The sequence below is a fragment of the Myodes glareolus genome, chromosome 1, assembly GCF_982192425.1.
Source record: "Myodes glareolus chromosome 1, mMyoGla1.1, whole genome shotgun sequence".
NCBI classification, from domain to species: Eukaryota; Metazoa; Chordata; class Mammalia; order Rodentia; family Cricetidae; genus Myodes; species Myodes glareolus.
The window spans coordinates 140,449,098-140,465,441 of NC_142026.1; the positions used below are offsets into that span (position 1 = coordinate 140,449,098).

Genomic DNA, 16,344 nt, shown 5'->3' on the forward strand with positions numbered 1-16,344 from the left:
TTCTAGACCAGCCGTGGATTCCAGAATGAATTCAAGGTCAACCTGGGATATGCGAAGCCTTGTTTAAAAAAAGAACTGAAAGAGGAAAAAAGAGAAGAATTAAAGATCATGAGATGTAAACCATTCTCATGAATAAGGCCATTTTATATCTTTGTGGTAGCTACCAGGCCACATCCACGCTGAGTACTTGTCAATCATGAATACAAACAGCACAGCATGTTGGTAAACACATCAGTGTATAAATGGATGTACCATGGAATAAGGTGGCCTCAGAGCTGCACTGGAGACATTGATCAGGCTGTGTTCCTTCACCCAAGAAGGAAGAGTGTCTCTGGATAGCAGTCCTCCGTGGCAGCCATGCCTTAGAAAACGATTATGAAAAGGGAATGTTGTGGCCTCTGTCAGTGAAGAGTTCTAGCCCCATAAGTTATCTCTCACAAGTTAGTCTTCCTCCTGGGGTAGAATGAGAGAATTGATCGTCGGAGAAGGCAACTTCTTTGGCATCTCTGCAACCTTTCTAACCATTCATGTATCATTCATGTATGGTGACTCAGTCTTGATTTTGGGGAAATGGTTTGTGTGACTTGAGAACTGGCAAGTCTGGAATCCACAGTACAGGCAGTAGCCTGGGCATTCAGGTGACAGCTGATATATTGGTCTTAGTCTTAAGACTGCTTAGATGCAGGAACCTCCGTCCTGAGGAATGCTGGCAACTTTCGAGCTGGCAGACGAGTTCGTTGCCTCTGTCTTGGAGGCGAGTTTCACACATGACTGTTCTCTGCATTCTTGAAGTCTGCCCTACCCACCACCACTCAACTCTATCACAAACCCCCATTCCTCGCTAGCCTTTGTCTTGCTTGTACAGTTCTATAGCCGCGTTAGTGAACCCCAAACAGGCCTACTGGCATCTGTGTCCCCAGGAACACACAACCTCCACACCAACAGCAAAGTTCTCAACCTTCTTGGTCTCAGGACCATTTCTACTCACAAAATTTATCAGCGGTTTTGCTTGCTTAGGTAATTTCTATCAATATTTACTTTGTTAGAAATAAAAACGTGGAATTTTCCAAAATATTGAACTATTCAAAAAAAACAATAATGAACCTATTGCATATTAATAAAAATATGTGTTCTTATGAAAAGTAGTTACATCTTGTAATAAAAATGGTACACACAGTTCAAAAGGTAACACTTTTGCAAATATTGTTAGGTGAGGCTTTAGCATACTCAAAGTCAACCTCAGGTCCACATCTGTGTCCAGCTCACGGTGACAGACAGCTCCACATCTGTGTCCAGCTCACAGTGACAAACTGACCCACATATGTGTTCAGCTCACGGTGACAGACCGCTCCACGTCTGTCCAGCTCACAGTGACAGACCATTTCACATCTGTCCAGCTCACAGTGACAGACCGCTCCACATCTGTGTCCAGCTCACGGTGACAGACCGCTCCACATCTGTCCAGCTCACAGTGACAGACTGCTCCACATCTGTTCAGCTCACGGTGACAGACCGCTGTGACTGAGCACAGAAGAGGGAACACTGCGGCAGCCGTTTCGGGTAGTTGTGGATATTCTTCTTTGAAACTGTTCTGAAATCAGACAAGAGATAATTTCTTAAGGGCTAATTGACCTGAGAATCTGAAATCTGAGTTTTTTTATACTCATTAGAATCCACAGGCCAAGTTTTGTGCTCCGCTGATTCACTCTCGGATGTCTGGATTCACTGAATCTTGCAGGTCTTCCCATGTAGACATGTTTAGCTTGCTATTGAAAAGATACAGTTAGTAAAAATACTGCCACTGATCTCCCCAGATAGTCTCCAAGTGCTGAGAAACTGACAAGCTCATACTGGTGAACACATGTTTTTTTGAAGCTAATTTTCACACAGAATCTCAAGTGTCATTGCCAAGCAACACTGCCAGTTAATTTTTTAGGAGATGGTTTCTTTTCTAGAAAATTCCTACCCAAGTACCAAAACTTAGATGACCGTAGTATCCGTGCTACTTAGTGGTGGTCCAAGGAGAAAGTGGACAGAATGTCCTTGAAGTAAAACCTGCCCTGTTCAAGGCTGCTTGTTCCGTTTGCATTCATGCCACAGAGGAGCAGAAACCTGCCGGGGTGAGTGACTGGCTTGGCTGCCCAGCCTCAAGCAGAACAGGCGTTTTCTTACTTGGGTGCTTCCCGGTGAAGAACGCAGCAGCCTGGAGCCAGTGCCGGTGAGCAGCCACCTCACACAGCAAGGAAGGAGCACTTTCGTCTTTATTGCGGATAGCGTTATATTCAGCTTGGTAGTCATGGGTCATGTTATGCTGAAAGCAGTTTTGATCTTGCAGACCTTGGGGATCTCTGCACTCAGTGGACCAGACTTTGGGTCCTCCCAGACAGTGCATTCCAGTCCACCCCTCAGCTATCTGTCCTGATCACTGTAACTCAACTTCTGCTGAGCACACCACACACACTCTAAGGTCACCCACCCGTCGGATAGCGCCTGCTCCGTTTCTGACTGCAGTCTGGGAAAGGCTGGCAAACCCTTAGCAACTCCAGCTTTCCTCACCAGCAAGTGAGTGACAGCAGCTAACGACCCTATGGTGGTTAAGACTGTTAGTTCCCAGGCTCTGCTCCTGACCCAGAGTGAAAGGATTCAGATGCTCCCGCAGGCAGGTTCATCTTCTCCTGGAGTCAATTCCCAACCTTTAAGGCAAGGGGTCACTAAGGCAGGATTTAATAAAATTTTACCACAGTTTTTCCTCCTTGAATAGTAATTTTATCTTTTTAGACCCATACTGTATTTAAGGTTCCAAAAATAGCATGCTGGGAATGGGGAAATCTAAGTAAACCAAGAAGAGCCACCGACTAGGACCTTTATCACCAGTTTTGCAACTAACCTTCAGCTGCTCTTCGGTGACACAGGAGGAAAGTCAGAGGCTGTGGGAAGGCAGGCTCAGAGCTGTTGGAAGGCCGCCACCCACAACATCAGCCCTGGAGTCAATTTATGTCTTTGAGTCTTTTGTCTTTATAATTTTTACCTTTCCTCTTTGATTAGATAATCTGCACTTTTAAAGAAAGGTGATTTGTTTTGTTTTGCTTTGTTTTTTTTGAGACAAGGTTTCTCTCTGTAACGGCTCTAGCTGTCCTGGAACTAGCTCTTGTAGACTAGGCTGGCCTCGAACTCACAGAGATCTGCCTGCCTCTGCTTCCCAAGAACTGGAATTAAAGGCACGAGCCACCACCGCCCTTATGCCAGTCCAAGAAAGCAAGAATGGCAGCATTCTTGACGCCTGTGATCATAGCATATTTTGCTCTCCTGCGACAAGTCCACACACCTTGTTGTAGAGTCCCCAGCCACTGCAAAGCACCAAGTGAGAGGACTTAAGTCACCCTCTACTCCAGCTATTGGAGGCCAGGGTTCAAAGCTGCCCTGTGTGCTTCCACAGAGAGAACTGTGCCAGCGTGCACTCAGTCAGGACAAAGAGAACACTTCTCTCCCTGCTAGACCTAGTGAACTGCCAGGGAGGCTGGTCTGATTTGTAAAGAGGTTAAAAAGAGCCCTGGGAACACAAATATCAGAAGGCCTGGCTTGCAGCTGGCCCCGTTCTTATGAGCAATGGAGCCTCGTGCTTGGCACAGAGAGATACTAAAATACTGAATGAGTTCTCAGCACGTTTCTTAACTCTTCTTATACCCAGTTTCCACATTTACCAAATAAGAGATTTCAGACAATTATCATAATTATCACAATGCCTTGATTGGACATATCTATTTTTTCTATCTATCTACTTTCATACACAATGAGAACAAATTACAACAAAGCTTCAGAGTTTAGAGTAATAGGCCCATCAAATGCATCAAAAATCAGATTCATAAAATTTTAAGAAGAATGTAATTCTCTTTCTTTTTAAAAAAAACATTGAGTAAAGAATATGTGGGAGGAACTCAGTCCCAGGCTGGTTAGCATCAGCAGACTACCTGGCCCTGCATCCCTCTGACTGAGCGGTGTTGAGGAAGATGACAATAGTCATCGGCGTGTTCCTGAGGAAAGGACCACGCTGTTATTCATCCTGTGCTCTTGGAGCTGCTGCAGATCCGGTGGTGCTCAAGGACAGCTCATGGCCAAGGGCATGTGTGAGAAGGGATGAGGTGCTGAGCCACAGGCAGAGGACAGCTGTGGGTGAGTCATTTCTTATTAACCCTTTGGAAACTGAGCTTTAAACTAGCAGGTATCTTAGCATTCAGGCCACAGAGATTTTTGCCATAGCCCTGGGAAATGAAGCTCCAAGTGCAAACAAGAGGAATGGTAGCTTTTCGCACATGACACTGTCCAATGCTTCACACATGATGCTGTGCAATGCTTCACACATGACGCTGTCCAATGCTTCACACATGACGCTGTGCAATGCTTCACACATGACGCTGTGCAATGCCAGCTTATGCGACAGTTACGAGGTGCTGAAGTTGACACTGGAGGTCTTTGTGGGCCAGGAATTTGTGTAAGGATACCAACGTTTTTCTGATTGGCTGGGGTATTTTAAAATACAGTGCCTCCAAAACAAAGAATTGTTTTATTTTTTTACATCCCTCTCTTGTTGCTATGGCTTACATGAAGCGCCTCCAAAACCCATGTGTTGGAAGCATGAGCCCAAGTTCACATGTAATTCACATGTTGTTGGGATTTTGAGGTAAAAGCTACAAGAAGCAATTAGGTTACCGAGGGTATAATGGTGCAACTCCCTGATAGCATCTGCTGCTTTATAAAAAGAGGTAGAGAGACTAGAGCTGGCCAGAACACCCTCTTGCATCTTGGCATGCAAGATATAGCTCCATATCAAAGGCTGACTCCATGATATTGAACTTCCCAGCCTACCGTACCATGAGGAATAATTCTGGTTTATATGTGGTACTGTGTTACAGCAATGAGAAACAGACTACGGTGTGGCTTAAAACTAAAGACAGTTTTAGGGCTGACTTATCTTATGTACAGTGTACTTGTCAAATATCTCCGTGGTTTAGGGCTAACCTCCCACTAAAAGACAGCATATGGTCTAGCTTTGCTACACATCCTTTTTCCTTATCTTCTTGAAGTGCCAGGCCCATGCCTGGTCTATAGTGTCTTTTCACTCAGTCTCAGATTAGTTTCTGCAGGTCTCTGACATGCGTGTTTACAAACACTAGGGGACACAGGCATGCCGGGGACCTTGAGCTCAACTGTGTGGTATGGGATTCCTTCTGTATGCCGTGAATACCATTGGTTTATAAAGAAGCTGCTTTTAGCCCATGGCTTAGCAGAGTAAAACCAGGTGGGAAATCCGAACAGAGGTGAAGAGAGAGAGTAGGCAGAGTCAAGGAGAAGCCATGTAGGTGTCGCAGGAGACAGAAGCTGGACGCTGGATGGAACCTTACTGGTAGGCCACAACCACATGGCTATACACAGATGAAAAGAAATGGATTAATTTAAGATGTAAGAACTAGTTAGAAATATGCATAAGCTAATAGGCCATGCAGTGTTTTAATTAATGTTTTAGTTTCTGTGTGATTATTTCCGGTCTGGGCAGCCGGGAAACAAGCAGTCTCCGCCGACAACTGTGGTGATAGTACATCTCCTGGATGAGGCCTTCTTATCAGCCAGTCTGCATCACTGGTAGATCTGCGGTCTGAAACCCTGAAGCTGCTTGGCTTTTTCCCAGATCAGTTCACACATGTAGGTATTTTTTTTTAAAAACTATCCAGTTTCTGGGTTGTTGAGATCACTCAGCAAGCAAAAGTGCTTGCCACATAAGCCTGGTAGCCTGAGATCAACCCCTGGAACACATATAAGTGCAGAAGGAGAGAAATAACTCCACAGAGACAGATAACACACACACACACACACACACACACACACACACACACATACACACACACAGATACACACATACATACACACTGAATTTTAAACACTATCTTGTTTCTGACCAGCCATATCTCCAGTCACTGAAATCCTCTCGATTGTACTAGGTGAGCATTCCCTGTCCATCACAGCCACTACATCCTTATGTCCCCATGACATGTATTAATATCACATTTCCCTAGTGATAAATAGTGTTAGTGACTATGGTGTGCTTGGGGTCAGATGCTGGAATAAAGCCATCGCTTTGGAGAGAGCGCTGAGAACTCCCACGGCTGTGACAGGCACTCGTGGATGAGTTACTCAGAAATCTAGTCTCCGGGAGGAGGTTCAGTTCCCACCCCTCTGTGCTGTACAGAAGGCTCGGCCAGTCTGGAGAAACATGATCATGTCTGTCACACAGGGCTGAGCTGCTCCAGGTCTAAGCCAGTGTCTGCCTCTTCCTAGAGCTCAACTGAGCCATGTCTGCACGCTGGCAGCTATCCGTCCCCCAGTCTGGCCTGGCTCTCCCCACACACAATGAGAGGATGCAGTGGATTTCCAGGCATTGATGGCCACTGCAGGGAGTCCCAACCCATACAATTTCACAATAGCCGTGCAATTCCAAGCTGAGACTGAGTGAGCCCAGAAAACAGGCGAGGGAGACTCTTGGACTCTCCTATCGCGGCCCAGGGCTCCACCTCACTGAGTCACCTCACGCAGAGGTGGGGCGTTGCCGTCCAGTTTTCCACCTAGGACTCAGCAGCCGTGACTGACAGGTCCCAGGAGAGTTCCCATGTGCCACCAAGGCTGTTGTATTAACATACGCAGCAGCTCTCGGATGCAGCGATTGTCTTTGTATGTGAGGTGGGAGATTGCCAATAAAAAGGGCAAGTGACATCACCATCTCTTATCACCATTTCTTTCCCAGCCGTCCCCTGCATCAGGGCTGTCACTTACCAATGCTACTCTCAGCATGCTGAGGATGGAGACAGGTGGTGATGGGGGCTTGAACTTGCAGCACCACCGCCTCTTCTTCTGGACGTTGATTCTACTATTAGCTTCAGTTCAAGGAAAGACATTTCTGAAGGATTTTTAAAAATGTGCACCTTATTAGTAAGAAAATCTGTGCCACAACAGGGCTTGCCGTCCAGGCATGGGGAGGAAGTGGAGAGCGTGGCAGCACGCACACAGTGCCTGCTTCTTACCGGTCGTCACGCGGGCTGCTCCACAGCCCACTACAGAGAGCATGTGAATGGTGCATAGCGACGCCAGAGTTGCCCTAAGTGGAACACTACCAGACACTGACCTTGTGTTTCTTCTGTTCTGGGCATCCTGTTCACGTGGGAGCGTGGTCTCCGGCTGCCTGTCGTTCCCAGTGACACTTCTCTAGATGGGTCATGTTTCAGGTTGGTAATTCCCCAAATACCTTTCCTGCTGACCCTTCCCAAGGCCCTGGACGCCGTTTCCTAAGAAACCAGCACAACAAAAGACGTATGTATCAGAGACTGGGAATTAAAGTATCAGGGTGTGAAGGTTTATGTTCTGGCAGCAGCTGGAGAAATGACCTCGGTGTAAAGACGGCTCACAGCAGCGCTGGCCTCTATTGGCAAGTGTTCAAGAGGTGGCGTCCTGAGCTAAGGATCCAAAAAGATAATTCTGTACGGATCATACGTGTGTGTCGCGTTAATGTACATTTCCTTATTGTTTCTATGATTGTTGAGACGGTGTCTCCTTGTGTTTGTCAGCAGAGACTCCAACCTGTGATTCCCCTGCCTCGCCGCCCCATGCTGGGATTAAGGGCAGGTGCTGCTGCCTCTGGCCCATCCCCTCATTACCCAGGAAGCAGAAATAGACGATGGCCTGGGCTCCACGAGCAAATGTGACTCTGGTCATCCAACTGGAAGTGGGACCTTTTCATTAGGGAGTTCTGGAAATTTCAGGAAATCACTGACGAGTATCAGCCCTCCCAGAAACCAGGCAGCTCCTCATTTCTCAAATGATGGCAGTATAGTGGTAACCCATGGTTATAAAGGAGACAATCCAGACCTTCCCCAGAGAACAATACGCCACTCAGATGGGGTTTTAGATATGTTAAGTCTCCAAAAAAGTTACAGTGATGTAAAATGCAGGGACCCTTAAAAGGAGACTATAAAAACTTCGCTGGCAATTTTTGTATGAAATATGCCAGACTACACTATTTAGTTCATATGGGGCAAAATGTAGTATATAATTAAAACAACTTTTATCTGTTTCTTTGTACTGCCATAAGGTAGCTAAAGGAAGGTTTAAATCATATTTGCGTTGTGTTAAATTCCTGCTGGACAATGCTAGTTTTCACCATTTCAAACTGTCTGATGGTAGCCAGGTAATAGTGGTGTACTCGCTTAATCCCAGCACTCCAGGGGCAGAGGCAGGAGGATCCCTGTGAGTTTGAGGCCAGCCTGTTGCAAAGAGAAACCCTGCCTCAACAAACAAACAAACAAACAAAACCCCAACCCTCTCCCAAATCTGGTTTCAATCAGGTGTGTGGTTTTTTTGTTTGTTTGTTTGTTTTGTTTTTTGTTGTTTGCTTTTCATTTTTTTCAAGACAGGATTTCTACATATAGCCCTGGCTGTCCTGCAACTGTGGACCAGGCTGGCCTCAAACTCAGAGATCTGTCTGCCTTTGTCTCCTGAAGTGTTGGGATTAAATGCACAGACTACCACTCCTCAATCCAGTTTTTCACTTAGTATCTTATTAAAATAAAAACTACTTTTCCGGATCTTATAAAAATTTTAATGGAATTATATCTATTATTATTTCTTATTTGACTGTAATATAGGAGGTCTGGGACTGGCTTTAATGGCTTCTGAGGTCTTCTTAGCTGTACTGTTCTGTGACATTGAACTTAGTGAAAATCCGCCCAGGATGTTTCTAGATGACACATTTCAGCTGGAGACTCACTCCACAGCGGCAGTCCAGCCCTGAGCAATGTTACCAGTGTTACCAGGTCCTGTTCCCAAGCTGACCATGGAGGCTGGAGTTTCAGAGGCGGTGAGTGTGTGTGTGTGTGTGTGTGTGTGTGTGTGTGTGTGTGTGGCCCCACTGCATCAGCTGGGAGCTGGAAGACCTGAGTTGCTCACTCCAGTTCTCTGTGACTGTCTTTCCCATCTGTGTTCAAAAAGTGATAGTCCTTTGCCAAAGATATCAGAGGGTTATGATGCCAGAGGGGAGAAACACAAAGACACTTGGCGTGTAAACTTTGTGGGATGTGAAGTAAGACCTCTTCTCAACAGAGAGCAACAGGCGAACATGATAAAAATTACCAACTGAATTAAGAAAAACAGACAGGCTTCTGCAATAAATGAAATTTCCACAGGCTGTGATTTTTTTCCCTTAAAAACCCATATTTATCTCAAAATGAAACAAGCAGAAACCCAGGCTAATGCTTAGGGCTGTGAAAGCCACGCTCCGCGCCACGCTGCTGGACTGGCTGTGCACTGCAATTGTTTAACGTTTGCCCTTCACTTGTATAAATGGGCCAACACGGAAACCTGCCTATGAGAGGCGTGGTGCGAGTTAATAATGGGTTTTTTTTTTTTTTAAGGGTTGGAATGAAGGTTTGACGCTTCTTGGTGACTCAAGACGCAGCAGTTGACAGCAGGCAGGCTTTCCTGGTTTCCAGGCTCCTGTTCTACAAGAACACCAACTTTGGTCTCATGCTGAGCACCCTTGGTATCAAGTAAGGGCCAGGAGGCAGGAGGAAGCGAGTGAGATGCCTCCCCAGGAACACTTTCATCCCCAAACAGAAAGTACATTTGCCAGAATGTGCAGGAAGTGAGGTCCCACGGACAGAAAGCAGACTGGAGCAGTCTGAAGACACTTCTGAGGAAGGCAATCTATCCCAGCATGTCTGACCAGGGCCCTGTGCTGTCTCAGGCGGCTGGTCCTGTTCCCAATCCTTACTCTCCGCCAACTCGAGCCCTCATTGACTTCCGTTTTCCCCATCCCACATCCCCACTTCTTCTCCCTTGACTATTACACCTCTCCACAGAGAAGTCACACTTCCCCTCCTCCTTACCCACTTCCTAGTCCTGCTTTAATAAGGCCAAAATCACACACACACACACACACACACACACACACACACACACACACACACACAGAGAGAGAGAGAGAGAGAGAGACAGACAGACAGACAGACAGACAGAGAGAAAGAGAGAGAGAAATGCAGTCTTCAAGACCAGCTTCAGAGAAAGATATCCTTGTAGAAGCTCCCCATTACTCCCAGCGGATGAGCCCAGAGAATCACCAATGTCTCTGTCCTTCAAAAGCTCTACACCTGCAGCTCCCCCTCTTCTCAAGTCCCAGCAACTGTTCTTTATGCTTCTTCTTAAATTTCTGTGACTCTCTGTCACCCCTTGCTTGAGTTTCTCTTCTCCCTCACGCCCTCTCTTGCTGATGCTCCCTCAAGGTCATCCGCAGTCTTCCCTCAGTGACGTGCAGGGCAGGTAGGGGTGTGTGTACACGCCTGGCCCAGGAGAAGGTCTGACACCTCTACCCGCCACCTCTCATCTTCTTCCTTTCTGTCCATTAAAGACAGCCTCCCATTGTATGGGACATGATGGCTTACAGGATTAGATGGGCAGAATAAAAAACAGGAAGAGTAAAGGTTCTGGGATGTTCTGAAGAGACCAATCAAGTGGCCTATGGGAAGGGAGGGATGTGGACTCTTCTAGGAGGTCTACGGGAATACTGACATCCTTACTGTGTTCAAGAGGGCAAAAAAAGGACTGGGGTACTTGTGGGGTCTTTTTCTGGGGCTTAGTTCTAAGACCGAAGCAAGGAGGAGATACTTAGGATACATCTTGTCGTTGGCTATGGTCTTCTGCACCTCACTGCTGCTGGACGTTCTCCCCAGGGCCCTGCAAGCAAGTTAACCTAAAGGGCAGCGGCGGTCCCCTCAGCCTTCACAATGCCCAGTTTCTGTGTTTATCATGTTTACTGCACTGTTACACCCATGGCCACATCCGGGAGTCCTTCCTGCCCTGTGTTCTCTGCTGCTCTCCTCCTCCCTCTTAACTGGTAAACAAGTCTAAGCTAAGGGTCCCAAGAAGACAAAGTGCCTGTTAAAGGGTTAACAGAGGGGCATTCTGTGGAGGGATTGTTTACACAGGTGTAGACAAGATTAAGGGAACTCGAAGGGTGAAGAATGTCTTCTGACCCTTCATCTGAAGCCCCAAGGACCAGCAGCTCTAGAGGCACAGAAATTAGGTAGGTGATTCCCGAGTGCTGGAGGCACTGGGGGAAACGTTAAAGGACCGTGAACGGGCACCAGGTCTCTTTTTGAGATCTTAGTGATGGCTATTCAACTCCCTATGCTCCTGAAACCACCACTATCATGCTCTGTGAATTAAGCTTCAGCAAAGCAAACAGGCTTTTATAAAGAGAGCAGCCAGAACTAGCTAGCACGGGAAGCTGGAGGCTTTGCCACTGTGAGTCTGCCAGGGGCGGGGGCCAGAGGAATGGCACCTAGAGCCAGTTGGCTCTGAGGGTCGCTTGACCTGGTGTGGTGAGGAGCAAGCAGAAGGCAGGCCTTGGCTTTTCCATGCTGCCCTTCATCCCTAGCCTGTGCTGTCTGTGGTTCAGAGCCAACAGAACAGAGACCTGCCTTGCTGGGCATAGGACAGGTGGGGCCAGACAGAGGACGACCAGCAAGCCTTGCTCCGATTACTGGAATATGCAGTCTCCCTCCGTCCTTTGCCCTCAGGACTTGCCTCAGTGAGCTCCTCTTCAGGTCTTGCACTGTAAAACCTTGACAAGTACAGTGTCCCTAGGTTGAAGTTCCCTGGGGACCCACAGCTATAGGGGTCCCACTTGCTGCACCCCTTTGACCCTTGCTGGTCCTAAGTTACTAGCCTTGTATTTTGTCATTCAGAAAATCGATGTCACGATAGCATTCCCATTCCAGGAGTGTAGAAAGGAAGTAGGAAGCATGGCAACATGTATTCTGCCTGCTTCCTGTTGGTTTCCACGTGGGCTCTTCCTCTGCCGCATTTATGGGGATCATCTGCATGGTGCAGGGCAATTACAAGAGCCCCCCCAAGGGGAACACTACCAGACACTGACCGTGTGCTTAAGGCGCACTCTGAACAGGCTGCCCTTGTCCCATCACTTGCTGCAGCCCATGCTTCCTGTGAGGTGAAGGAGTGTGTGGACAGAGAGGAGGTGAGGCAGAAGCTTCCCACCAGCCAGGGCTGCCTTTACGAGGCGTCAGTGTGGTTCCCACAGTGCCAGAGCAGGTGTCACGGCCTCTGTTTACAGATGAAGATATGGCCTCGGTGTTGGGAAATAATCACGCCAAAGGAATGTGCCAGCAGCAGGATGGCCTGCTTTCCCAGCTTAGGGCACCAGGAAGCTGAAGTCATCAGAAGGTGGCCTTCACACTTCTGTGCAGCTGCCATCATGCACTGGTGTGGTGTGGCTAAGGGAAGGCTTTCTGTCATGTGTGGTGTTTGCTAGTGACTATCTAATAGTCACGCGCATCCCTCACAAATGTTAAGTTAAAAGCATGGGTGAGTGGTGGGGATGGGGGAGAGTTTTATAAACTAAAAAGTAAGTTCAGAACTACCTCCTGAGAAACTTGGGCTCACAGGCAAGGACACACCTTCTGGGAACGGCATCTGAAGGGTGAATCCCCAGAAATGCTGTCGAGAGGCCTTTCCAGCCACAGGCAGCACCCACAGGACCAGTCTGGATGCTCTCCTCAGGCAGAAGGTCTAATCAAAGGGTTTGACAAAGAAATGTTGTTTCACTCTGCCTGAGAAACTTTTACAAGGAACTCTGCTGTGAATTTTTAAACATGAGAAACCTGTCCAGGGGTTGATTTGCCAAGTATGCTCACTACCATGCTGGCAGGTGATACGCACGTTGGCAGATGCCCAGGAGATGAGGGAGAGAGTAGGAACAGACGAGGAACAGTCCTTTCTATAACACTACGGAGCTATGCGATCCTGAAGCAGAATTTACCGTTGAAAAAGCACGCAAGATCATCAGTCCATCCCACAGTTCTGTGGCTTAGCAAGCGTGTAGCTGACGTCTCTCAGTAAGAACGGTTGCTCATTTTTCTTCTCGTCATCTATTTGTAACCTACCTTCCTATCCCCTAGAAAACACAGTAAGAAGTCACAGTGGACAGAACCGCTGGGCAGACGGTGGTATCTGTTGGCTTACGGGCACACGCTGTGCTATATCAGAGGCACATGGGGTTGTTCACATTTTTAAATAAGCACTGGAAGCTTGAGCCCTTTGTTCGGAAGGATCTGGAAAAGGCGGGAAAGTGCACCCACTTTCACTTCTTGGTCTGTCAAGTCGATCTCCTCACGCTCAGGTATTGGGAGCTGTTAATTATTAATTAATAATTGTTAATTATTACACTTCCTAACTGAAACCTGAAAAAAGGCCAGTGACGTGCGGATAAACACTCATGAAGGTTGTGTGGTTTCTTTTTTCCCAGAGTGCCATGCCGTTCTCACAGCCATCCTGAAAGTTGGCAAGCTTCCAGCCTTGCCACCCTACCTGGTATTATGCTTTTGGCAAAAGGCTGCGCTCCCTGACTCAGAAGCAAAGACTCCCTTGCTGTGATCAGTCTGCCCGTCACATTTCGTGTCCGTGCCAGCTTCCCTTACTGGACAAGTCCCTTGGGGGTGACACAGAGAGTCAGAGGGGGCTGTAGCAGACACGGAGAGCTTGTGTTATAGCTGTGTTCAAGCTCGGAAAATCCCCATCATTCATAATACGCTACAGCAAATCTGACCTGTGCTCTCTGGGGAGTTCTTTACCACCCCAAGACTGTTCACCCTACCCCCAGAGTTAGAAAGGTGGCCCATGCATGGGAAATGTCCTCCCAACAGGGACCAATATCATTTCACTTAGTATAGATAGTAAATAGTTCAAAAGGTAAGCAGCCTGCTAAAGGGCAGCCTGTCTACTAAAATGAAATATCAGAGCTCACCTCTAAAGAGAGGTTGTAGAACTCAGCCCTCTGAATCGTATGCAGAATAGCATGAGGCACGACTAATCAATCAGTGGATGAAGGACAAATCCTACCATAGCCCCCGAATTTACCTTTCCCACACCCTGAAGACATAACCATGTTCAGGGCAGTCCTATGACCCCCAGCTTCTTTTGCAGCACATTCCAGGCTGGCAGTTACGCTGCCCCTTTCCTGAGCAGAATGAGAAAGCAAGTCAGGGGTCAGAGAGATGCTCAGCCGTTAGGAGTGAACACTGTTCTTCCAGAGGACCCCAGCTTCCTTCCCAACACTGCACAGGCAGGTCACAACCCCAAGGGAATCCGTGCTCTGGCTCTGAGGGAGGCACATACCACACTCAGACACAAAGCCATCATAATAACCTTTAAAGAGGGGAAGAGAAGCAAGGCAGCGGGAAGGTGAGTGCCAGGACTCCTGATGTCTTTTGGAACAGGAGGACAAGCGGGGCCACCACCCGCCTGGATCCTGACACTTACAGAGCATAGTGCATGACCCTTCAGTTTGGGTCTATGACTTAAAACATGAAGCTGATTTTATATTTACAAATAAAAAACAAGTTGGATCTCTGAACTTTTACATTTTATTTTTATTCACTTTTATTTTGACACAAGGGTCTTTACATAGCTCAGGCTAGCCTCAAACTTGCTGTGGAGTAAAGGACGACCTTAAATTTCTGCTCCTCCTGCCTGCGTCTCCTGAGTGCGGAGATGTGTTCTGTCGTGCACTGGTGATCAAACGCAGGGCTTTATGGGCATTAGGCAGGCTCTGCCAGTGGCCCTAAAAGACATTGTCGTTGTTTGAGACAGGGTTTCTCTGTGTAATAGCTCTGGCTGTCCTGAAACTCACTCTGTAGACCAGGCCGACCTCAAACTCAGAGATCCGCCTGCCTCTGCCTTCCAAGTGCAGGGATTAAAGGCGTGAACCACCACCACCCAGCAAAATCAATTTTTTAATGTAGGTTTCACATTCATTTCTGCAAAGACTTCTTACCAGGAAACAGTTTTCTTAGGAAAAGAACCAATTAAGCCTAAAGATTATAGCTTATGTCTAGAAGCAGAAAGGGGATTCGACAATTGAAATATATTTTATTATCAATGTCACGTTTGTTTACATTTATACCATATGTGGTTTTCTTTTTTTTCAAGGGATGGGAATGGGGGTAAAACTTTTCAGGTTCAATGTTTGAAAAGGGCCAGGAAAAAAAAAACCCAGCAACCACATTTTTGCTTAAATCTAACCACTTCAAGAAATGAAAACCACAACAGGAAGCCACTATGGTTAAACAGCAACATTCACTGTGTCTGCTGTTAGGAGAGCAGAGGCTAGGTCTTCTCCTCCAGTTTACGGAGATATTGTCTAATTAGGCATAGCATGGTGGCTCACGCCTCTAATTCAGCACTCAGGAGGCTGGAGCAGGAGAATGCAAATTCAAGGCAGCTTGGTCTACAAATCCCAAATTTCTTTTCCCCATTTTTAAAACACCCTTGTGTATGTGTGATGATGTCTGTGTGTGAGCGAGTGTGCAGAGGCCCGAGGAAACCCCTTGAGAATCGGTTTCCTCCACTCACGCGGGCTGCAGGGATTGAACGTGGGTCGTCGGGCTTGAACGGCAGACGTCTTACCAGCCGTTTCACTGTTTCGCTGGGCCACAATTTCCTTTCTAAATAAAAGTGCTTATTGATAGCTTAGACAGTGTACTGTACTGCTTTTGCTTTTCCAGAAGCATAAATGGATGTATAAACAGGCCATATTGGGAAGAAGAGCAAAGAGGTTCAATGGCCACCCCAGCCCCTACCTCAAGTTCATCTTCCTCACTTTCACCACGCTGTGTTTTTACCTGTGAGTGTATCAATGAAGACATCCAGACAATCAGAATGGCTCCTTGTGGCTCTGGAACTCACATTCCTCCATCACCTTGATACACGCTTTGCAAATATATTTTATTCACAGATATAGAATCTTGAAAATCGCAACATTTAGACATAAATATTTCTAACACTAAGCATCTCAGGTTAGCTGGGAAGTTCTATATTACTATTTCACATAGAAAGCAAGGTATGTTTTACTCTGTCTTTTGCTCTTTTGTTTTTGGGACAGGAATTCATTTCCTGCAGCCCTGGCAGCCTTAAATCCTCCATTCTTCGACTCCCACATCCAAGCTCTGGCCTTAGGCCTGAGTCACGACATCCAGTAAGACTTGACTCTTTAATTAAATTTGAAAATGAAAATGATCAACCTCAAGAATGAGAGTCATCACTGTAGGTTCCTCACACTGATGTTATCTCGACAGTGTATTATATCTTCATGCTGATGGATTTGAAATTTTGAGAAAAACTGGACATGATTTCAGAAAAATGAAACTTAACAATAAGGATACCAGAAGAAACAGAGGATTTCAATAGACCTGTAACTACTCCAGGAATGCTGTCTATTCATGAAGCCCTTCC

The 16,344-nt window shown here is 46.8% G+C and overlaps 1 protein-coding gene across 1 annotated transcript in view; it reads right to left on the bottom strand.

Moving 5' to 3' along the window:
- Window positions 1–903: 903 nt before the first annotated feature.
- LOC125391685 (uncharacterized) overlaps window positions 904–16,344 on the bottom strand; it is a 28,793-nt gene continuing 13,352 nt past the window's right edge. Inside the window, exons 2-3 of the mRNA XM_087896077.1 lie at window positions 7,172–7,331; window positions 904–1,591 (exon numbers count right to left, since the gene is read on the bottom strand). Coding sequence (XP_087752203.1) covers window positions 1,500–1,591; window positions 7,172–7,331 — 252 coding nt within the window. The 3' untranslated portion in view covers window positions 904–1,499. The remainder of the gene's footprint in view (window positions 1,592–7,171; window positions 7,332–16,344) is intronic.